A 24,165-nucleotide genomic window follows, 5' to 3' on the forward strand; every position below is an offset into this window, starting at 1 on the left:
CGTCAGTGACGGCACCTGCTGGGGCCGACATGGCCGCCAAGTAATTACCAGGCGTGTCCCCATCGTGTCCTGTGCACCCTGAGCACGGCACGGGAGGGACATGGAAACACCCCTCTGGCAGCTTCACCCTCATAGGAAATTGGGATAATTAAAAAAGCATCCAAATCTCTTAAACCCTCTTCTAGTGCCTTAGCCAAAGCCCAAGCTCTTTAATAATGTAAGAGCTTTCAGATATTCTTTTAGCACGGTCCAACAGCTATTTATATTTCATTATGAAACATTTTGTAGAGTTAAAAGTGCTAAATAGCTCATTTATTTAACAAAAAAAAAAAAAAAAGAGATAATTGTTATGCACGCACGCACCCCTCCAAACTCCTAACCTCTTTTAATTTTTCATATTAGAACTTTGGTTGAGGCTATTTGAACAGCTTCAGCAGCAGTAGGTGTAGATGGGCTGCTACCTGAATCACTACATACCATTTTTTTCTCCAGAACAGAAGTTGCAAATACTAGAACCAAGATAATACATCTATACATACTTAAAATGTATGACTCCTTAGATGCACTGTTTCCTTAAGGCCCATTTACAACATTTGTTTATTTATCAAAAGCAAACTGCTAGAAATTAAAGTATGCTTTGATCATTAGAGTAATCTTCTAGCCAAAAGATGAACAAGCATACAACTCAGACAAAATTACAACACACAAAATTATCATGGTAATAATTTGAGATATAGTGGCCTTCAGTTACCCGAAACCATTAGTAGCAAAGTGATTGTTAGATACAAACTGAGATAGGAATGGGGTTCTGCAGGGTGCAGCCTCCAGCAGGGCTCTGTGGGAAGGTTCTTGCTGTCTCCAGCTCCTTCGGATATTTTACAGTGATACCATCAAGACTCACAGATTTTTAAAGTAGTTAACTCCTGAATTCAGTAAAAGATTACTCTCCACAAAAAGACATAACTAAGCACAATGAGTCTCAATGGCATTTCATGTGGTGTTTCCATTTAAGAACTGAAATGGCCAAAAGCTTTTATTACTTGGTTTAGGAAAAGATTCCATGTCATTGCTTCCTATAAGCCTTCTCTTGTTAATATTCTTGCTGTCATGGGCAAACCAAAATTTTTAGCTATTATCATCATGCATGTCCTTCTAGTTTTGGCTGGCCCCTATTTTTAAGTTTTCAAGGGAATAAAAAGTGTAACCATGTGAAATAATAAGAATAAAGTACTTAGAGTGATATGCTCTGCTCATTTTATTAAACAGTAAATTAATTCTACTGGAGGCTTAACAAATAATCTTTTGGCAGGAGAAAGTCAAGAGAATAGACATACGATCTCTGATAAAATAGTACAGAAGAAAGGATTCTCACCTACTGGAGATATTCCCAATAACTAGGGAAACACTGCTTCAGACAGATTTTCACTTAGCCATTTTAAATACATTTCAGTTTTGATAAAATGTGATTATCTTCAGCTGAGAAAGAAAAGTATTTCTGCGTGTATTGTAACATTTAGAAACATCTGAGACTGCTTTCTTCAAGATCAATGCAAGACAAAAGACAGACTTCAGAGTTGGGAACCTACTGAGAGCATTTTGCTACAATTTGCAATAAAGCCTCATCAATAACTAGAGCTCTGCCTATGGAATGTGCCCTTACATATCTCCAGGAACTCTGCCTTGTTTTGCAGAAATACAGCCATCTGTTAGTATCTGGAAGGGTTTGGACAAGAGAGACTTCTAGAAAAAGTATACCCTGTGATGTCAGTTGCTGGAATAAAAATGAGAAAAGGCCTGTGTGGGACAGCTGGGCTCCAAAGATCCACAGCTGTTCCCTGTTTGAGCCTGCCTTGCTTTCCACCATGCTCTATCTTGCTCCTACAGCTGTGAACTCCACAGCTCTTTCCTGTGTCTTTCAGCAGGACGGTTTCTATCAGGTAGCAGCAAATCGTTGTGTTGGCTGCTGGCTGGCCAGGTTCCATCAGCTCCAGCAGGGAGTGACTGTGCAGACTGCTCACATCCACAGTGTAGCACCAGAGAACTGCATAAACATCATCTGCTCATCTCACCTTCCCCTCCATCCCCCACCTCCAGATTTCAGTTTAAAGCCGTATTTTATTTGTATTTGAAAATTAGATTTGGTCTAATAAATACATTCATTTAAAACAAACACACACACAAAAAGTCGTGATTGTTTTTAAAGCATCTTTTCTGTTTTTCAAACAGCCGCAGAAAACATCAAACATTTCAAAAAGTCACTATTAATATTGACTGTTAAATTGATATATTAATAGAAAAGGAAATAAGAGCTGGTCACATGATGACTGTTCTGCTAAAATGATAGAGCAGTGAAAATGTCAGATACTTCAACTTGCCTGATTTAATTTGAAATGAAAAAACACTACATGTAAAATTAGCTACATATTAGCATAACATGTATTAATGGTATGCATGTTACATTATACTTATGTATCTATACCAAATACATGTATCATCAACATAGGATGCAATGTACGTTGTATATATAAACAGATATGATATATAGCACATAATAAATATTTTAAATCATTGTATAAAACATTCATATTTATTACATTCAGTATATGCTTACTACATATATTACATTAATGTAAATGTTATGTTAGTAAGACACTCATTTGTATACTGGATAGAACTATCTCTTTTTCTTAATGCAAACCAGAAAAAGGAGCAGGGAAGGATCTGAAAGAAAATAGAATAAATGGAGAACCTACCTGACAAGAGAGGATTAACTGGTAGAGTTGCTTATTCTTTCAAAATTAATGCTAAAAGATAATTTAACTGTTCTTTACATAACCAGTCAGAGAGTTAAAAGATCACAAACAGAAAATAAGTATGAAATTAAAGAATAGTAACAGCACTAAAAAAAGTGTGACCCTTTCACCAAATCTGGGGTGATAATCAGAATCAATCTTTTTAACACTAGAGAAAACTTCTCTAAAACAGCTCCTTACTTTTTGACAGCTTGGTTCAGAATGTTTTAGAAGTTACTTCTGAGGAAAGTTTGTTTTGCAAAAGATACATAGGGATGTAAGTAACAGTTCAAACTTTGCTTTACATTTCCACACAGCTCTATACAGCAGTAAATGCCTTCTTACACTGTCATATTTTTAAACGTGGTATGGCAATTACACATGGAATTTGTTATATTTCTAAAAAACAGTACAAAACTGATTGGATAAATTGTTGATGAATGAGTTTCAGGGATGAGAACTCAGTAGAAAACTGCATCTCCAACTTTCTCCTTACCTGTTTATTCTGCTTTAATTATCAGTTTGCATCTTCATTTTCACACTAGAAACTGAACTTTTGCTACACAGCATTCCTCAGTCATTTCAAATTTAGCATTTTCTCTGGAATCAGCATGTAAGCAACTGGTTCAGACCCCTGCACTGAAAACTCAGTCTGATATATATTAATTATTTTGGAAGCCTTTTAGATTACCACTGCACAGTAGTCAGAAATCTGGCACTGGGTTGCTTGTAATGCTGCTTGGTGTTTTTCTTTCTGAGTTGGTTACAGTTAGCTCAGAATTCACGACAGGCTTCCTTCAGAAAAAGATCTCATTTTTCATCAAGTCATTAAGACTTCAACACACTCAAGGCAAAATCCAGATTTTTTTAGGTATGCACATGAAGCATCTCAGCTGCATTTCATCCTCCTGAAACAGACACCAGCTCTTCAGGGGACAATTGTGACAGTGCCAGTCCCCTCCGCTCCCTTTCCCTTATCCAAGATGGCTCTGGAGCGGGCTCTTGCTGCCCTCAGCTATGATGGCTATCATAACATTTCCATGGACTTCCTGCCCAGAAAAAGGATGGACACAGCGGGCTCCTGCTGCCCTTACCTAACATGGCTGCGAGGTGTTCTGCCTGCCTCAGCTGTGTGACAGCGTTTGAAGAAACTAAGCAGGAGCTGACGCTTCCTCCCTCCTCCTCCTCCTCCCTCCTCTTTCCCCTCCTCTGAGCACAGCACAGCGACCGAGCACTTCTCACCGAACTGCTCATGCACCTGTTGCTTTCTACAATTCTGGGATGGACATTTTCTGGTAAGCAGCAGACACCTCATGAAATACCCGTACAATTTGTATCCTCATTTCAGAATACAACTGCTTTCTGTATTTTCATCTTAGCCTATGACTGTGCCCCCGATAACTTCTGAACTCATCAGGCAATTTGAAATAGGAGTTAAAAAGCCTGAGGGATAACTACACCCAGGCAGCTCCGGTGAGAGCTGGCACTCATGCAGACAAGGGTGGGTCAAATCAATGCCCTCGATGAGCAGTGGGTACAGCTTAGTTGCTACATGAGCCAGTTGACAGTGCCAAAGAGAACTAGAAAGGCAGCTGGCACATACCATTGCTTCCCCATGAGACTGCCAGAGTGGGATTTCTCCAGGAGATGAAGAAGGGTTCAGGAAAACATACCAGTGGCTTACACTTCAAATGACACAGTTATATTTTATTATTATTATGTTATTATAAATACTTAAAATGTCAGAAAAAGGTATCCACTACTCAGTTTATTATTTTACCTGATTCTTTTAGGCCCTATTGATGGTAATGGATCTTTTTCATCTCTAATTTTACTTTTAGTCTCCTTTCTCCATTAATCATGCACACAAAAACATTAAAAATGCTCTCAGAAACATTCTTTTCATTCCAAAGGGTACCTGTAGTGCCCTTTGTCCCCACTTTTTACACTTTGCAAAGCACTCTCTATTATTTCTACTTTTGCAACTCATTCCCTCAAATGTAACTCCTAATGGACTTAAATTTATTCTCACTTTCTCCATCTTCTTTTTATACCTTTCCTTCTCCCTTTGATTAGTTATGGCACCTTGTTTGCTGTAAGCAACAGCCACACTGAATTTCCACTTTTTAAAAGAATTAATAAAGCAAATTGTGATGGTATTGATCAGAGTAGTACAATCTCATAAGCTGATGAAAGCTGTGATGTGCTACGTATTTTTTTTCCCTGTCAGGAGGATTAAAACTACAGATAAGAGTTCTAAAGGTTCCACCGATCAGTTGTTTGTTTTTGTCTTCACAAAATCAGACTTGTCTTTAATCTTGGATTTCATTTCTCTGTTTCAAACACAGATGCTACAGCCTGGTTTTGCTGTGTTTTTCTCACTCAGTTGTTGGAAGAAAACTAGTCTGTTATGAATCAATCTCCCTTCCCCAAATCACAGTGTGGTCAAAAAGAAAGGGAAAAAAATGAAGATAGCCCCAGGATTTCACTGTGCTACAACTAAGAACGCACCAATCCTGCTTTGTCTCATACACTGCACTGCCTTACCTCGATCGCTGCTTTTCCGCTCATCCACTACTGAAGTGCCTGGCCCAGCTCTGCTCCTGTCCTCCATGGCTCCCAGCTCTTTCTGCCATCTCCCATATCCCTAATCCTAACACCCTGTCACAAGGTAATTATAGTGCTGGCACGACCCCAACATCTATCTTATATCAACAATTTCCACTTGTTTGCTTTACAGGGAATGACGGAATTAAAAATGTATTTGGGCTGGAGAGACTCGTTCAGCACCAGCCTACCAAATGACCTTGACAAGTGACCTTTCCTCGGCTTCCAGAGAACAGGCAGAAATACGACCTTGGTGATGCTCCATGCCGTACTCAAGGAAGACACAGCACCAGTGACCCCATCTCGGTCCTGTCCCTGCAGCCACTGCTCCAAGAGTTCCCACTGCTCCAGCTGCCAACCTGCAACAAGATATGGCAAACATGGCCAGCATTCCTCCTGCCCCAGGACACACCAAACCACACTGCGGCTCCCCAGGTTTTTAATCTGGGATCATAAAACGACTGCACGAGCACAGGGAAAGCAGGAGGATGTTCAGGAGACTCCTGCAGTTTCTTTTGCAAGCTCTGCTGAGAACGTGTCACCTCAGCTCCTCCTCTGAGCTCTTCACTTTCACAGGATCACAGAGTATTCTGAGCTGGAGTAAGATCACCGAGTCCTGGCCCTGCACAGGGAGTCCCGAGAATCCCACCGTGTGCCTGAGGGTGTTGTCCAAAAGGTTTGTGAACCGGCAGTCTTGGGGCCATGACCAGTTCTCTGGGGAGCCTACTCCAGTGCTCGACCACTCTCCGGGTGAAAAGCCTAAAGTTCAAGCTAAACATCCCCTGGCACAACTTCAGGCCATTCCCCCCTCCCCCTTATTTATAAGGACTGACGGGCCCCGCTCGCCCCTTCCCTCCCCGAGCTGAGAACAGCGAGGGGGAAGCGGCGGCCCGGAGCCGGGGCTCGCCCGCTCACTCACCTCAGCCCCGCGCTAGCCCGCCGCGGCCGCGCCGTTCCCAGGGGCAGCGCCCCCTCCCCACGCGCCCGGAGCGGGGCGGGGCCCGCCCGTGCCGCAGCCTCCCCGCGCGCAAGGCGCATGCGCGGGACCCGCCGGTGCGCACGCTGCCCTCCCCCGGCCCCGCCCCGCCCCGGCCCCGCCGCCGCGGCCACACCGGGAAGGGCTCCAGGCGCTATGGCGGCGGCTGCGCGCAAGGTAAGGGGGGAGCGGGGCGCGCCCCGTGCCGCCCGCGGGGACGAGGAGATGCGGGGCAACGCGCTGAGGGACGCGCCTGACCCAGTTTGTTTTGGGCCCCGCAGGTTGGAGGAAACTTCCCGTGACCGGTGGCCGCCTGAGCGGCAGAGCGACCGAGCGGCAGCGCCAGGGCCCGGCCGCCAGGCCTCTCCCGCCGCCGGGACAGCGGAGCCGCGCTGGGCGGGCGGAGAGCGCGGGGGTGCGCAGCGGGCCTGCCTCATGCGCAGCCACCTGCGGAGGTGCTGAGCGGAGCCGCCGCCGCCGCGCCGGGGGCTCCTGGCGGGGACTTTCCGGGGCAGTCCCCGCTGGCCGCCCCTGCGGAGCCGCCGCCGAGGGACGCGCACCGACCCCGCCGCCTGCCAGAGCCACCGCCGGGGAGCGACCTGTCAGGGCGACTCGCAGGCCGGCCCCGAGAACCCTTCCCACGCGTTGGTTTGTCCCCGGGAGGAGAGTTGGGAGCCTCTCCATGCCTTATCAAGTTCCTTATCTGAGCGGCTCCCTGAAGCTGTAGACCAGTTCAGCTTTATCTTGTGTAGGGGAGTAAAACGGTGTAGCTCTTGCACTACATCCTAAAGCGAGGACCACCTATTCTGTTGGGGTTTAACACGCGAAGATGGCGAAATGCGGATTGCTGGGTGAACCAGTCGGTCCCCGTTGTGGAGCGAGGGCTTTGTACTCACCCTCCAGTTCCTGATCTGTGCCGTGTGAGAGAGGACGCTAATCTTTCTCTTTCATCCCCCTTCCCTAAACGTTTCCTTGCTTCCATGTTGCATTGGTCAGACTTTTGGTCAGAGTTGTTTACGAAAGGGGGGTGGAAAAGAAGGCAGTTGAGAATACAAACAAAAGTACTTGTATGACTCATCTACTTGGATTTAAGACATTATATCCTTCTTTCACGCGGCCTTTGCTTCTCTCTGAAGGAATCAGATGCTTATTCATATTCTTCCAGAGAAGGATGGATTGAAAGTTGTACGTTTTAGACTTTTTTTGGGCCACTGCTGATATTATTAAAAGACATAATGGGACTTTTTCACTGGATTATTGCCAGAATTAGTTTACACACTGAAACAATGAGTTGTTAGGCCTCTCATACGATAATATTTGTCCTGCTTTAATATAAAGTTGCTGTGGAGGTGTTTTTAAAATTGTGGAGGACAGTCTGCATCAGAAGAGGCTCTCTTCATCTCTGGTTGGTGTGGCAACCACAATCTGTCCTCGATGCCTTCAGCCTTGGCCATCTTCACTTGCCGGCCGAACTCCCACCCGTTTCAGGAGCGTCATGTCTACCTGGACGAGCCTGTCAAGATCGGCCGCTCCGTGGCTCGCTGCCGCCCAGCCCAGAACAATGCCACCTTTGACTGCAAGGTGCTGTCCAGGAACCATGCACTTGTCTGGTTTGATCACAAGACAGGCAAGGTAAGGCGTTTATTTAAAAACACTGAAACTGCACGTTTGTTTTAGTGAGTCCCTGTGGATTGCGGATCACTCTGGTTTTGCTGTAATAAATATGGTTGCGTAGGGCAGGAGTAAGATTTGTTTTAAAGTGGTAACTTTTTCAGGTAAGTTGGTAATTTCTTGCTAAGCAAAAGCCTTGAATATTATGAGAAGTATATAAAACTAACAGTTGAAAATGGTTAGAGTGCTGAAAGGCTTGCATGTGTCTTATTTATTGCTGGAAGTAGGTGATTTTGAGGTGAGTCATACAAATGTGGAAGCACACTGTATTGATAGAGTGGTGTAAGAGTATTTCTTTCAAATGCAGAGAAATTACTGTTTTATCTGTGTATGAAAATTGATTGTGAGGATCGTTGAAAAATGAATTTAAAAAATATACAGTGCTTGTTTGGCACTCTTCCTACTTGCCCTTTTGAAATTTTGTGGAGTGTTTTATTTGGTTCTGCTAGAATGTTTATTACTGGCAACAGGAGTGTAATGGGTGGCATTCATGATATAGTCTTACTATTAGTGAAAATGTTTTTAAAATACATTCTGTGTTCTTAACTGTTCCCCTCAGAAGCCTGGCTGTCTTGTTGAGCCAAATTGAGGGGTCTTGTAGTACGTGTTTTGTCCACTAGGGATTGAACTGGGACAAGTAAAGTTGTTTCACTTAACGACTGTCAAGTTAATTTTAAATATCCAGCAAAATATTAACAAAGGGCAGGCTACAGTTGCTCAGCGCTGTGTTTTTTCCCCAAATATATTGATATTGTGCCCTAGAACTTAACATGTTCTAAGTCAGCTGGTTTTTAGCTTCACACCAAGTCCTTCTATGAAATGCAGTCAGTGTAGCTCTGGACTTTGAGAATAATAAGGTCTGTAATTCATGCAGATTTTTTCAGTAGTATGACACAGCATGAGGAGAAATACAACGCAGTCAAAGTTCTTAAACCTTCCCTTGTTAACTATCCTATGTTATGCAATACTTGGACATGATGGGACAAGACAGGCATTTAATTTCTTAAGGCTGGATTATGGCATGGCTTTCAAGTTACCTGCAGGTAATTGTGCAAACTGCCGTCTGTATTAAAGGTTTCATTAAGCATCTTGCTTTGGCTCTATTGTGTATGTGATGTGCATTCTTGGATTCTAGAAAACTTAAGTGATTGAAGTACTTTAAGTCTGGTCTTTAACCTTTCTTGTTTGACTCAACAAAGTAAAATGTTCCAATGTATTGTGCTGTTTTTAAATTAGAAAGTATTATGCATATAGCTTTTTATCAGCATTTCTTATGTCTTCTTATAAAAAATTTTAAGACCCTCACATGCTCTATTATAGTTACAAATAGTCTGTCATATTCAAGATGGTTTATTTGACAAAGCACTGAGCAAGTCTCCTAACTGATACACAACCTTCAAAAACCATCAGCTATGGGGATTTTTGTTTGGTTTTTAATTTCAGTTAGCTTTGCCTTCTCTAATACAGGTAAAAAAATTATATGCTTACTCATTTTATTTATCTGTCTGAAAATAGCAACTTAGTAGCAAATAAGAGGATTGTATTTGATAGTTCTTGAGATAACATCATGTGCCGATTTGACAGAAGTTTGATGAAAATTTCCAAGGTGGCATCTGTAGGCATGGTAAACAACAAGTCAAACAACGACTAATGAATGGGTTCGGGGTCACGCCCTGGAATCCACTCCTATTGCATGTTAGGTGGGGTGTTGTAAAAGGTTTAAAGCAGGGGTATAGCAGTGTAAACAATTTCAGATTCTGTGCTTGTTTGTTGGCTGTATGGACTGGCTTTTCATCTGGTTGAGTGTCCGAATGGTGAATGGTGAGCCAGTTGGCGGGGAGGGGGAAATGCACCATTAGAGATAATAGGTATCAAATGCTGTTTTGAAATGGCAGGTGGAACATACTGATAAATACAAGTTTGATCTTGAATCACAGGAACTACTTAAGAAATTTCTGTGGTGTTTTCAAAATACTTAAAAAAACATAAAACTGTGCCAGAACATTTACAAGCAGGAGCATCTATTATCATTGTTTACATAACTGCTAATAAGCATAGCTCATTTAGGAAATTGTCATTATCCTATCAATGACCTATATTTAAACCTGCACAAATTCTCTTTGTCAGAGTATTTGTAAACATTTCTTGGAAGCTTGTATATAGGACGTTTATCAGTTCTGGGTTTTTCGAAAGATAAAAGGCCTTCAAATGTTAATTTAGTAATGAGAAAAACCTTCAGATATTTCAAAATAGTTCATGAATGATCTAGGACTAGAGTTGCATAGGTTGTGGACTTTGGCAATACCAATTTCAGGAATTACCAGTCACTCAGCCCAGTCTCTGTGCTGCCTCTTGAGCTGCCTTTCAGTTAGACTCTAATGCTCTTTTTTGGTTTTGTTTTTTTTTTTTTTTTTTTTCTCCCTGAGGGCTTGGAGTTTTATTTTGTTTAGTGAATTATGTGAGTGATCCTGTTTACTACATAGTCTGTAAACAATTTTGTCAGTATTATCCGTAAATAGGGGTAGAACCTGAAGAGGGGAGCATCAGTAAGCAATGCCAAGGAAAGTAGTGTGGATTTTTTTTCCTAAGGCAGAGGAAGGTATAAACTGAAATATGTTGAATAAGTAGGCCAGTAGTATAAGCTGAAGATTACATGTTACTTACAGTTGAAAGATGTGGATGTTTACTTTGTATAAAGGTACTTTAATTATGCATGGAAAAAGTTACTTGCCCAGGGAGATAATGTCTATGTAACACCAGCATTATTAAGAATGAAAATCAAATGAGTTTTCAAGATCACCAATACATAGTAATTAAAAGAAGGTACCTAAAGTTGGATTTGCTTTTTAAAATATTTTAAACATAGTACATAAGCCTAAATATGTATATGATAAAGGTCGAAGGAGATTATCTGTACCTGGACTTTTTCTGTGCATAGTAATATTTTTATAGACAACCAGTGCAATGCCTCTTCCTGCCTGTGTTTGTAGGTACAGCGTAATAACTCCGAGTTAACTAGTGGATTCTTCGTGCAGTGATAACGTTAGACTATTATAATTAGAATTCAATTCGATTTATTTTTTTTAGGAATTACAAGTTAATGAATCTGGGTTTTTTTAGAGGTGCTTGAAAAAGTGACTCACTAGTTATGTAGGATGTAGATGTGCTGAACATGGAGTGTTCCAAAAAGTGTGAATCAAAGCAAAAGAAAAAGTGGGCTATAGTTCAGAAAATCTAAATGTGTTCAGCTCAAATAGCTGCATATGGGAAGGCGCTCCTAAAAATTGTGTGACTGAAATTATCTTAAACTTGTTTTTTTGGGTTTTGTTTTCATTTCTAAAAATAAGTAAATGGAAGACCTTTGAGAATTTGTATGTGACTTCCAGGCTGAGATGCTTCTGACAGATGTTGTAGAAACTTTTAGTAGGAACCTGAAGCGTCCAACAGATACCCAGACTTTCAAAATCTGGAATTATTCAGTGCCTGAGATTGTTGTGAGTTGCTATTATAAGTACCTTTTACTGGGCATTCATTGTCACAGTTTACCAAAGGCTCTGAGAAACTGTGAAAAATAAAGTATTTTCTTAGATTAAAAGCATGCCAAAGAACTGATCATTTTTAATAAATAAAAAAAAAAAGTGTAGGCACAAGTTGATGGGTTAATGGTAGCTAATGCTAGTGTTTTAATTTAATTCAAAGTGAATTTGAATTGAGCACATTCATATCTTGGTGACGGAAATACTAACTAGTATATTGAAATCCACAGTCCCCGTAATAGTAAATGAAATTCATTAAAGCTGTGCATTATAGCTTCTAGACTTAAAATATGCGAGATAAAAATGCTACAAAGGACTTCCTGCAGGGAGCACCCACTTTAAAAAAAAACAAACACGAAACAGATTCCCTCTCCCCCCCACCCCGCCCCAATAAAAGCCCTCAAAACCCAAATCCCAAAAGAACCAACCGAAAACCCAACAAGAAAGCCTAGACCCAGTCAGAGTTCACCAGCTCAAAACAGCCAGCCCAAAGGTGCAGCCATTGTAACGTGATGTGAGGGACACAGAGAAGTTTCCTCTGTCGTGTCTGGGATGACACCCAGCCTGTGAGTGTTGTTGGGGTGGAGGTGAGCTGATCTGCTCACGGCAGGACCTGGCCGTGCTGAGCCTCAGGACAAACGCGGAGGCTGCACTTGGAAAGGAAGAATCCTTTGCAGCTTGTTAGACCCTGTCTAGCATCCTGCATCTAATTTTGGACCACTAATGCCAGAAATACATTGACAAACAGGAGTTGAGATTAGATAATCTTTTTTTTGCTGTATTGTACTGGGCATAAAACTGAATTGATATGAAGGAAAGCAAACAAGATTTGTAAAGAGGAAGTATGTTACTCGCTTAACTTTACGTAAAATGTTTTGTGGATATCAAGAACTTGGCATGATTCAGGAAAGTACAGGACACTTTCTTTGGACGTTCTGTTTGTTCAGAATTATTTTAGTAAATTTATCTTAAAAAACTAAGTGGGATATGAAAAATGGTATTTGGAACTGCAGAGTTTTGCTGGGAGATTTTTTTTTTCCTGCTGCTTGCAGTAGAGAATCCTGTGTGATACTCTGGCCTATTGAGTGTTGATCTATGTAAAGGATGTTTAGTTTCCCATGTATCAGTAGCACTTATTGTGATAGATACCATGTCTGTTATTTGTTTTTTCCTCTATTATATCTTTTAAGCTTTCTGTTAGGATTGTTGTCTGAGAGATGAACAGATGTTTTATTTTTCAGTACTCTTGATGTTGCTGTATGCTTACAGTCTGCAGTGGAGACATTATCTTCCAAACGTTGAATGTTTGTTCCAAGTGCCCTGGGGGACTGACCTGGGATTTGCTGTAATGCACTAAGGTGAAACTCCAGTGCTTAGGTGCTTCTGGTTAAGAGGGTGATGTCAGGAAGCCCTTACATACACCTGTTAGTATTTTTATGTAAGTGCTTTTCACCCTGAATGAACCGTCCAATTTTATACTGATATGATCATGAGAATAGCATGGGCTAGGGAGCTCTTGCTTTCGACAAACTTGAGCACCATGGTTTTGGGAGCCAGTGTAGGAGTGCAGGCAGCCATTTATAGAAGAGGTAAGTCAGTGCTGACAAGGATTTCCCTGCAGAGATACCATCTAGAGCCACTGCTGCAGAGTTAATACTGTAATTCTTGGAACTGATCCACTGCAGTCATGATGCATCTATCCTGAGCCAGGAACACCAACACATTGATTAGGCTTTAAAAACAAACAAAAATCCCTTTTGTATTTGCAATGAATTTTTACAATCCTCAAATGAATCAGGTTACTTAGCCAGAATGAAGGCTAGTAAATGTGTTTTCCTTAGATCTCTTATGGGATGGTTTTGGTTTGCTCCCTTTCCCAGGCTTATAGATGCAAAACCTTGTTTCCTAACACCTTGGTTATGTAAAGTTGTTCTTAATTTTTACTTTTTTATATGTTCGTTGGGCAATCCAGTGATCGTTTGCAAGTAGGTTTACATGGCACTGGAGAAATTCTTTGATTTAGTTTTATCTTCTCATTTTTCTTAATAAATCTGATGGCTTCGTTTGCTTACTTATCTAATGGAAGTAATTGAATTTATGTATGATGTAGAGGGCCATGTGGGTGAGGAGTGTCTGTGTCACTGTGCTACTTTGGTTGTGTTGATTTGAGTCTGATCTAGCTAGAATTCTGCAAAATGTGTTGATACATACTCAGCTGTTCTGTTGCATTTGGGATTTTGTAATTCCTTTTAATAGATAATATGAAGTGAAAATGATTAGTGTTTGTGGAACCAGGACAGTGAAAAGGAAAGAAGAATGCTGTCTCCATCCCTGTAGCTAGCAATTTTACAGTCTGTTGCTGCTAAATTATACGACTATTTGTTGTCTCTGGATTTTCTTTTGAATCACGTCAATACTTGCTTCCTGTTAATTTTTCTCACTTGCTGAGAGTTTGGATTATCCAAGAGCTCTGAATTTTGCTAGATCTTGCTGTGACCATGCATTAATGTTCCCAACTTGTCTGTCTTTCCAGAAATGTTTCTGCTTGTGGCAGAATTGTTGGAAGAAGGCTCAACATTGTCACATTTTTGTTGATTATAGTCAAGTGTTTTTTCAGTCTGCTCTAGGAATGGGAACATGAGGCAGAGAGATGGATTGAACTGTACCATCTTGCAAGAAGACATCTCTCTCTGCCAGAAGCCCAGAACAGTTTCCTCCTTGAAAAGGAAAATCATTGTGCTGGAGCCAGACAATTAATTGGATACAATTTTCCTGTTGTGTTATACCAGACTTGTGTGTGGTTGAGCAATGCCTTAGACTTTATTTCAGTCTTGAGAAAGTATAAATAAATGATGAACTTCCAGCAGGCTTATAATAGAAAGTCCAAAATCCTGTAGTGACACTAGTTGAGTGGAAAAACACGGAAAAAGCTAGCAGGAGTTTAACTTTTTTTTTTTTTTAATACTTGTGTGAAAAATAAACATAAAAAAGGACAGGGCTTAGTCAAAGGTAGTTTAGGGCATGAGGAATTTATAAGATCTTTGCAGAGCTAAGGAACATGACAGTATTGATAGTTGAACTGTGCTATGTAGTGAAGGGAAATAGATGCTATTCATAGAACTTTTAGATTATAAAATAACATTAACCAACCATTGGAAAGACTGAAGAATTGCCAGTGAGATGGGCTCAATTGCAAATGTCCTAATAGTGTAAAATAGGAGAACTTGTAGCTAAATACAAAAAATACTGATAGTATTGTGCTACTATTAAAGTAAGTTTTTCCCCAGTAGGAATATCTTGTTTAGTTTTAGTTTTCACATAATTCAAATGTGTTGAAAATGTTTATTACAGAGAGTCTTCAGTACAATGAAAGCATACAATGTCTCATATATGTATAAAAACTGTGTAAGAATGGGTGACCTTTTGCTTTTGTGTTAAGAGAGTATTGAATAGAAACCTAAGAATTAAGTTATTAGTGCTGCATATTCTCATAATTACACTTGTAGTATTTCTTCCAGAAAAATAAAATAAAGAGCTTAAGACAGAAAAGTTATGGAAGTTTGTAACCATATATTGAGTAATACCCTTTTTAAAGGAGGAAATAGAAATGTTATGTTCCAAATCCCGGATGAAAAGCTCCAGAATGGGCCAGACAGATACTTGTACAGCAAGTTCTTTTGAAGACATTTGGTCCTGGCTGCTGCTATCTGCATATGTCATTAGTCTTATCTGATATAGAAGTTTTTGCTCTTAAATGGAACTTTTCCAAAGTTGTTCCTTCTTTGGAAGTTAAGCAAAATGAAGTTTAAACCTTGATTTGTCTAAAACTTAGTCTTTGCCATAGTATCTGTGTTCTCAAAGTGGGTTTTTTTGCTTGTTTAACCCCACCTCAGCAGAGTTTGATGATTATACTTTGCTTTCTGGGGTTTTTTTGATTGGTTTTCTTGAAGTGTAATGCTTAATTATATAGGTTAGAAGCCAGATCTCATGGTTCTGCAAAGCTGGGCATTTAACCCACCTACCTTTTTGCCTTTTAATATCCTGGTGACCTTTCCCGGTAACTCGTGGGACAATTAACTGCCATTCTCCCTTTTTTTTTTCATTGTTAGCTGTTATAGTTATGCCAGAACTTCAGGGCAATAGAATTGCAAATCAGTTTCTGTACTAATAATAAACTTGTGGGTTTATTCCGGCATTGCTGGGTTTTGCACTTATACCTACTGTTTCCAGGTCCTTGAAGAATCTGAAAACTTTCAGGAGGCATAATGAATTATTTGTAATTCTTCATGTTCTGAACTGTTGTTATTAAAAAAATAAGCTTTGGGTTTTATATCTGATTGTGAAAGAATCCATTCTGCAGCCAAGTTATTTTTGCAGGTCTGTGATCTCTGTAGGTAACTCCTTGTTGTTTTCTTATTATTACAGGGATTCCTCTTGCTGGATGCAAGAGGATTTTTAAGGTTATGTCAATATTAACACATACTTTTGAGGGACAAAGAATAAGTTTGATGAAGTTTCTTTGTTTCTATGAATTCCAGAACTGTAGGTCATTAAGCAGTTAGTGTGCCATTAAGTAGTTATCTACTTTGAGGGAAGTTACAATACTGCGTACAAGGGTAGCAAATCCTATGACATGGATGAACTGGCAGAGGATAACTAAGGTTGGTGTGTACCTCAGGAGATTGCCCAGTCCAGTCTGCTGGTCCACAGCAGGTGTAAGCAGTTGAGGTTGCTGGTAGACTTGGTAGAGGATTTTGTGTACAGAATTAATCCCTAGCAGGGAATAGGCTTCCAAGGTCAGTGTCAGGCATATTAGCTGCTAGTTTATCCTGTGTTGCTGCTGTCTTAAGTTATGTTTCTGACTTCTAGTGTATGTATGTATAGTTAGAATTCAGTATTGTGCTTACCTGCAGTACCTCTTTTATAGTCTAACTTAAAATTGCCGCCAAAATGTGTCAGGTAAATTTTAAAAAAATTTCTGGAGAAGAAGCACTAAATGAATGACGTAAGAATGTTCCTAGTTCCACTCCTGATTCCATAAGGGTGGAAATAATACCACACTTTCACTTATAGCTGCCAACAACTGCTTCCTTTTTTAAGAACTCATAGGAGATTTTTTTTTTCTGACTTCCTCTTTGAGGACTTTTCATAGACTGCATATTCCAGCACTTGTAAGAGAAAGCCAGGAATACAAATTGTCATGGAAAGGGTATATTTATTTTTGCAATCTCCGTAGCTATTCAACGTTAGGTAAAGCTGCAGGCTGTACTGCTTAAGCAGAGCTTTGGTAGGTATATAAATATTGTCAGTGACAGTGAAATCCAGTGATTTGGTCTATGAACAGAGCTCTTTCTGTGTGATTAAGGGAAGAAGTGATAAGCTGCTATTTATATTAATAATATGTTACCTATAACACAGAGAGGCATGTGGATGTTCTAAGTCTATTTGAATGCTCTTTACCCATGACATCATTCTGATCTTTGGTTACATTTATGGATGATTCTGAATTAGAAAGTTCAAAGTATGTGTGTTGTGTTTAGATAACTTCTAACTTCCACGTAAACAGAGAAAATGTTTCTTGAGGTTTTTGTACTTGAACAAATGTGTTACATCAACTCACAAGGACAACCTTCCTTTCAAAATGCGTGTTGATTTTGAGTCTCTGTACATGTGCTGCCTCACTGACTGAGATCAGCACATATCTGTACATCTGGCCTGTTGCAGCATATTGCTTCCTGATCAATTTAATGCAGATCTACGTTTTAGCTGCAGATTGACCTTCCCTGACCCCATGTTCCAGAAGTGGGCTTGGGAAGGGTTAGGTTGGCAAAACACTGCACCAACACAGTTGTCCTTTCTCTGAGCTACCCTAGGACATGCAGGTTGCATTCTTGGGGGCTCCTTAGGTCACCCTTTTTGGGGATTTTGCCTGGTTCACAGGTCAGTGTAAAAGTGCCTGCAGTTGAACAATTTTGCATGCAGATGTACAGGTAAGAGGTTTTGGTTTTTTGGGTTTTTTTGGTCTCCCCTGGTTATCAAATGTAAGTGTGTTCATTTTCCTTCCTTCCTTTCCCACGTAGCTTAATGTTGAGCCTTCCCAGGATAAGTGTTGCTGGATAAATTTTAGATGATGATCTGAGTTTTATAGACTAATATTAAAGGATCTTCATGACTACTACTCTTTATTTTGAGATCTGTAACTTGTACTCTCTTTGATGTGTGTTATGGTTTAAACTTGCTATATGCATCTTCCTTTTATAATTGCTGTTTTGTAAATAATTGCTTTGTAATATCCTTTAAAGACTTTATTGAAGATGTAGTTTTGAGTCTAATGTTAGGGTACCTGTAATCTTGTAACATTATTTCAGTGACTGGATCTGCTTGCTGGTGTTATGCCTCAAATATAGAAAGTATTTTAAACCATTCTGCTTTCAATATTGCTTCAGACAGTTATTACACAGTTGAGCAAAGCTCAGTGGAGACTATTCTGGCTTGTCCAGACCAAAACTTTGCAGACAATAGAAGGATTTAAGAGATAATAAATGCTTAGTTATACTTGTAGACATTTGGAAGTGGTGTTTTTTTTCACCTCTACACTCATGCTGAGGTGTCCCAAGTATTCTTTTTCATGGGACAGTTGTAGTGGCAGGATTTAAAAATGTGAATTTGTGATCATATATGGACAGAAAATGTTTTAACCTTGAAGTTTAATTTTGTTTACAGACACAGTCAAGATGCATTTTTATTTCAAAAGAGGTTACATTTAATATATAACATTATGGTTAATATTTTGATTTAATGGGTGAGATAGTGCAAGCATAAAAAAAGAAAGAGGCAAATCAGCTTTCTAGGTACAGTCTCGTCTATCTGAGAAGTTGTGACTTTTGGAAAGTTCTGCTTGAATTTACAAATAATGCGGTAAAAAAAGTCACAAGAAAAGTGTTTTGGAGCATAGGAAGGGGCCTACTTTATTTTAATATTAGCAGTGACAGTATAATTGCTAGCACATGAAAAAGGGCTTTAGTGAGTGTACTGAGTCTAATATTAAAAATGGGCCAATTCAGCCTTTTTTGTTATTAGTGACCCGTGTAAGTCCTGCTCTGGGTTTTCCTTTCCAGAAAACTGGAGATGATACAGTGAATGGACAGGACCAACCTGCTTCTGATCAGAGAATCACGGAATGGTTTGGGTTGGAAGGGGCCTTAAAGATCCTCTAATTGTAACACCCTTGGGCAGGGACACCTGCCACTCGACCAGGTTGCTCAGAGTGCCACCCAATGTGGCCTTGAACAGTTCCAGGGATGGGGCATCTTCCAGTTGGTTGGGTTTGGGTTTTTTTCCACATCATTGTTCCTTTCTTGGTATTTTTTAACTTTATTGTGCTCATTAACTACTAGCATAGTAGTAATAGTAGTAGTTACTATTATTATATTGCAAAGCAGAAGAACTTCTGTCAGTAATAACTCTTGTCAGATAATTGTCAGTGATAATTAATAATTCTTGATGAGATGTCCCATTTCAGTGGAAGAAAAGCACACCAGCAATAAATGACTACAAAATCAGATAGATGTTAGGTACACTACATTTGCTCAAACAGCTGTCAGAAGTGCACATTTACCAGTTGTGTCCATGAGCAGGTCTGAGGGCTGTCTTAGCAGGGTTCTTTTGCTTTATCCATATGCTGGGCAGACTTAGGCTGGCGGAGGTGAGTTCCTTATTTCCCTCATGCATTTTATTTCTGAGCATTTGAAAGAGTGTGAGCTATACTTGCCTTTTGAATGCAGCCTTTGAAGTATGAGAGTTGTTTGCTGCCATCTTAAAAAAGGGAGGAGAAAGTTTATCTCCTTTGATAAACAAGCCTTTGGAAAGAGCTCTGTGACCTTGCTTGAAAAAGGATTATGATGAGAGGAATGTCTTGTATATTTATTTTATATAATCACAAGTGGTAAATTCGGTTAAATGTGGCTTGTTTACAGTGTAAACCACTTAAATACCTGCCTACACTTGAGGCATAGTAAGAGTATTGTCATTTAAGTGTCTGGATTATGATAATTTGCATACTTGTTTAACATGCTAGCAGTGTATGAAGCCAAACTTACAAGTTTTGAGAACATTATCATTTAAATAGCTTGAGTTGTTAAGTTTTTTTCAAGTATTAGAGCATTAGGTTCTGGAGAATAGACACAGATGACAGTTCTTTATAAAGGTGTTAACAGGTTTTTTTTCTGCTTGGATGTCCCACAGCAGAAAGGCTGCATGTTTTGCATCTTCCCACAATGCTAATGAGAAATTGCATTTTGAAAACTGTGGTGGAATTCAGAATTTTTGGTATTTGCTGCAAAACTCAGAGCTGCAATTCAGAGAGAACTCTTGCTTTTCAGTTTCAGTTCTACTCTTTTACAGGATTTTGTTCCATTTCAAAAGGTACTTCTTTCACTATCGATTTGTGTTCCTCTGTGCTTTCTAGTATCTTTGACAGAACAACTAAAGCAAATAGCATAGAACAAAATATCGTCAGCTTACATTGTGCAAATGTATTTTAGAGAATCCAAGGCCACTGAACCTACATGTGTCTGAAAATGTTGGTGATAACACTTACTTAGAGCATGATGCTTAGAGCCACCATTAGGACAGTAATTTTATTGAACAGGAACAGTGAAATGGAATAGGCAGCAAAAACACACAGTGAACCCCAACATCAGAGTAGGGTGTTCCTTGTTTCAATTAGCTGATACTCTTTAGACCTAAAGCCTCTGTAGCAGGGAGCTCCTCTCTGTGTTGTGTTTTTGTCAATTGCTGAGTAGTAACTTCCTTTCATTTTAAATGTGTGTATATTACTATTAAAAAATATGATACTTCAGGTTGGAATTAAGTTTCTCTTTTTTTTTCTGGTTGAGAAGGTAAAAAAAAATGTTCTACAAAATACTGACTCTTAGGAAGGTATTTGAAAAAACTGAACAATTAAGAACAAATCTATCCAGAAAAAGGTTATGAGTGCACAGAATATTTCTAAACCAGTTGTCAAATGCCAGGTGATCCCTTCTGCCCAGCTGGCCCATCATTTGTCCTATCCTCCTTGTGTTGATTCTCACACTTGGGCCACTCATTAAACAGCTCAGCTTAGACTTCAACTCCCTTGTCTGTCCTCTGTATTGTTGGTGCTGTCTTCCTTCCAGGCTATGGGATGAAAAGAATTGCAGATTATTAAGATTTACCTGGTTTTCACAGTGCTTCCCCACTGGAGTCTATAAGTAATCCCAACTACTGCCTTCCTCTTGCAATTGTCCCTTTTTGCAAAGTGCAAACAGCAGTGTTAAAATTCCAGCTTCATGCACCTTGCCCTCCTCTCATGTCCAAGTGGCTTTGAGTATGTATGGTAATAGAGCAGCCAGGCACAAGTCAATTTAGGGACTGGAGAGTGGAAAATCAGGGGAAAGAGAAATGCAGTGAAAGGCTGGAAGAAACTTTTCTGCTTCTGCTTCTCATTCTTCTGAAATACAAGGAGCCAGTTGTCAGGTCGCTTTCTCTGGTTTAGCCTGGCAGCCGTGGAAGGTGGCCTTGAGGTGCTCAGATGCTGTGAGGACAAGAAGCACACCTGTACAGTCAGTTTGGAGAACTGTTGGGGTGAACTTCACACCAGCACTGAGGCTGTACTGGGAATAAACAACCAGGTGAGAGGAGCACTGAGCACTGAAGATACCAGGGAGTTTGCATGGGAAATTACGTAAGGATGAGATAAGAGACAAGCGGATCAGTGTTAAAGTGGATCATGTGGTGCAGAAGGGAATATTGAAACTGAAGAGCAATTGGAGTCACAATTGCACACTCTAGATTGCAAGTTGCCCTTTTTTAAAAAAAGAAAAACCAACAGGAAACATGTATTGCTACTTCTCCTTTTTAAATTTGCTTGTACCACTAGGCACAGGTGCCCAAAGAGCAGAGTTCTGCGCTGTTGAAAAATGATCTTAAATGTTACAATTATCATTTCAGGTAACAAAGCTTTTTATTGGCAATTTTCTGTGTTATGCTGTTTGAGTATTTAATTTTTTTAATGGTTTACTTCTCTCAGCTTAATTTCTCAGGTTCTGTTAAAATATTCTTAGCATTTTGAAAAGAGCCATTGTACGAGCAGTGCAGGAATGGCAGTTTTAAGGAGATGTTTTTGTAGTGAAGTATTTCCACAGCAGACAAATATTTTTATTTTTTTTGTTAAACTAGTCATGTGGTTGGAAGATGGGTCATCTTCCAAGAAAGATTTTAGGAAAAATAGTTTCAACTCTTTCTATAAGACTGTTCTTATTGAGGAATGTGCTGTCTGCCCTATTTGAGACTTACTGTTGAGCACTTCGCCTGTTTTTAATTGACTTGCTATTGAGATCATTCCCTATTAGAGTTCACTAGGTGGTTTTGCTTTTCGTTGAAATAGCAGCATAGAAATACTTGTCATTTATGTGCTTCTGTCACAGCTAAAATAGTTTGTTTCATACTTAATGTAATTTTGAATATGTTGCTTCATGAAGAAATCTGCTTATGCAGTTTGCCTTTTAGTTGATACTGAGTAGAGATGAGTGTTTTTATCCTTGAACTGACAATGATAACTTTGTATCTGCAAAATGTAAAAGCTGTAGTAGTTTTCTTTTAAAATTAATGGTAATTGGTTTTTTCTTTATTGAATTTATTATTTGGTTGAACAAAGTGACTTTGTGGCTTCTTATGGGTTTTTTATTTATTTTCATGGCTTAGGGACTTAATCCTAATATGCATTGAATTTTTAGTTAAAATTATGCAGCACATACATCTGAGAGAAGACAACCAGTAACTTACTGCAGCTCAAGTGATATTGAGGTTCCAGGGGATTCATTGACTCGCCATAGACACACTTCTTTCTGGGTTGCTGACCAAAATCTTTGTCAGTTACACACAGCTGGTAAGCTCTCAGAAAGAGAGGAATGGGAGACTGAAAGGTGTCAGCTGATCCTGTGTGAAGTTTTGTAGTTATTCTTGTCTAACTGGCAAAGAAGTAAATGTTTTGCATTCTACCTAAAAGTCCACTGCAAGAATACGTCTATTGTAATTTATTGTGGAATATTTCTGTCAAGTGACTTACTTTCTGTAAATGATTATTAATTTTCTCTTCAAGTAATAAGCAAAAAATGGATTAATGATTTGCACATTGATTCTTATATATATGAGTGACTGATAAAATGCACAAAGACGTTCTGAAATTTTAAGAATTTTTATTTGAAAATATTTAGGTATCCATAGAATAGTTAGGAATTTAACTTCAGTTGGTTGTAAATGCCTACCTTTTTTCTTTTAGAATAATAGCCGTGTGAGTTCTCTTGGGATTTTTCTTTGTTTTGTTACTCTGAGCTAATGATGTGGTTTGCATAGTTTTGTTTACTAGTTTGCTGCTTCTGGTATTTAAGTTTTCAAGCTAACCCTTTCAGAGGGAAGTGAAGAAAACATGAACGTTCCTGATGTGCCTGTTAAGAAACACTGAGGTTGAGAAACAGGCGGCCGAAAGCTGCTGGGTGGTGGTTGATGATGGTGTGAGATGCTTTGCATTGGTTCTGCTTGGCACTGGATGGGTGGATGGTTCAGAAGTCTGGAGACACTCAGCTGCTGAGTCTCGAAGTTGGCACGTCCATCCTGTTTGTGTAGTCAGGACGTAGATAAGCTGCTCAAGTTGTCCAGTTTTGAATTAAGTGTGAAAAGTATAATGTAACAAGGTAAATGAGGAGCCTTTGTTATTTTATCTGACTTGAACTAATTTTAAGAGACAGATAAGCAAGCCCTGAAATAAATGTACTAAAAATGCACTTTGTTTGTCCCATGAGAGCTTGTTAAGAGTTAAATAATATACTTTAAGCTCAGAAGTTTAGCACTCCTTTGTTTTTAAAGTACCTTGTTGAATGTTGAAAGAGTACAGGATATTCTGTGATGTTTTTCCAGTCCCTTGTATTCTTTTCACGTCTTGCTGTTGTGTGCTGGGAGAGGACTGGTCTACACTCAGTTCCACCACCTATCTGTGAGTGTTTTGTCTATTCCGAAAGAAACCAGAACGTATAAACAGGGAGGAAGCTGGAGGTGTCCTGTGGTGTAACTCTTGAAGCGGGTGCTGGGGAGAGCACAGCAGCTCTGCACTGCACAGGGCGTGTTCCCATAATGGCTGTGAAGTGTTACTGCTCCCAGCGTGGACCTGGTGTCAATGGGGGAACTTGGTGGGATGAAAACTATTTGAAATACAGAGAGAAGAAAGCGCAGAGCTGAGTCCTGACACTTCCCTGGAAACCTAGATGGGAGATTCTGAGTGCAGTCAAGGCAAGTGCTATGCAGTGAAGCCGAGAGATCTGTAAAGGCCTGAGGTGTGTGCGCGGTGCTCTCCTGCCGCAGTCTGTCATTTCAGAATGTCTAAAATACAGCTGCTGCCTCAGCCCCAAGGAGCTACTGCCAGGTGCCAACAGAGGCAGGAGGTAATTTTAAGATCAAGTAGAAGGACTAGATTACTTCTTTCTGAATCTGTGGTAGATAGACTAATTCCTGCCTACTAACCAGAGCACTGTGGAAAATACTTTCACGT

At 39.9% G+C, this 24,165-nt stretch overlaps 1 protein-coding gene across 23 annotated transcripts in view; it reads left to right on the top strand.

Annotated features, from left to right (window-relative positions):
• Positions 1-6,470: 6,470 nt before the first annotated feature.
• Positions 6,471-24,165, top strand: part of SLMAP (sarcolemma associated protein) — a 77,127-nt gene continuing 59,432 nt past the window's right edge. For all 23 annotated transcript variants that reach the window (XM_066195371.1, XM_066195383.1, XM_066195375.1 and 20 more), the window contains exons 1-2: positions 6,471-6,552; positions 6,657-8,007. In XM_066195371.1, the coding sequence (XP_066051468.1) occupies positions 7,810-8,007 (198 nt within the window). In that variant the 5' untranslated portion in view covers positions 6,471-6,552; positions 6,657-7,809. The remainder of the gene's footprint in view (positions 6,553-6,656; positions 8,008-24,165) is intronic.

This window comes from Chamaea fasciata, unplaced genomic scaffold (genome assembly GCF_029207755.1).
Source record: "Chamaea fasciata isolate MVZ Bird 193981 ecotype frontalis unplaced genomic scaffold, bChaFas1.0.hap1 SCAF_13, whole genome shotgun sequence".
NCBI classification, from domain to species: domain Eukaryota; kingdom Metazoa; phylum Chordata; class Aves; order Passeriformes; family Sylviidae; genus Chamaea; species Chamaea fasciata.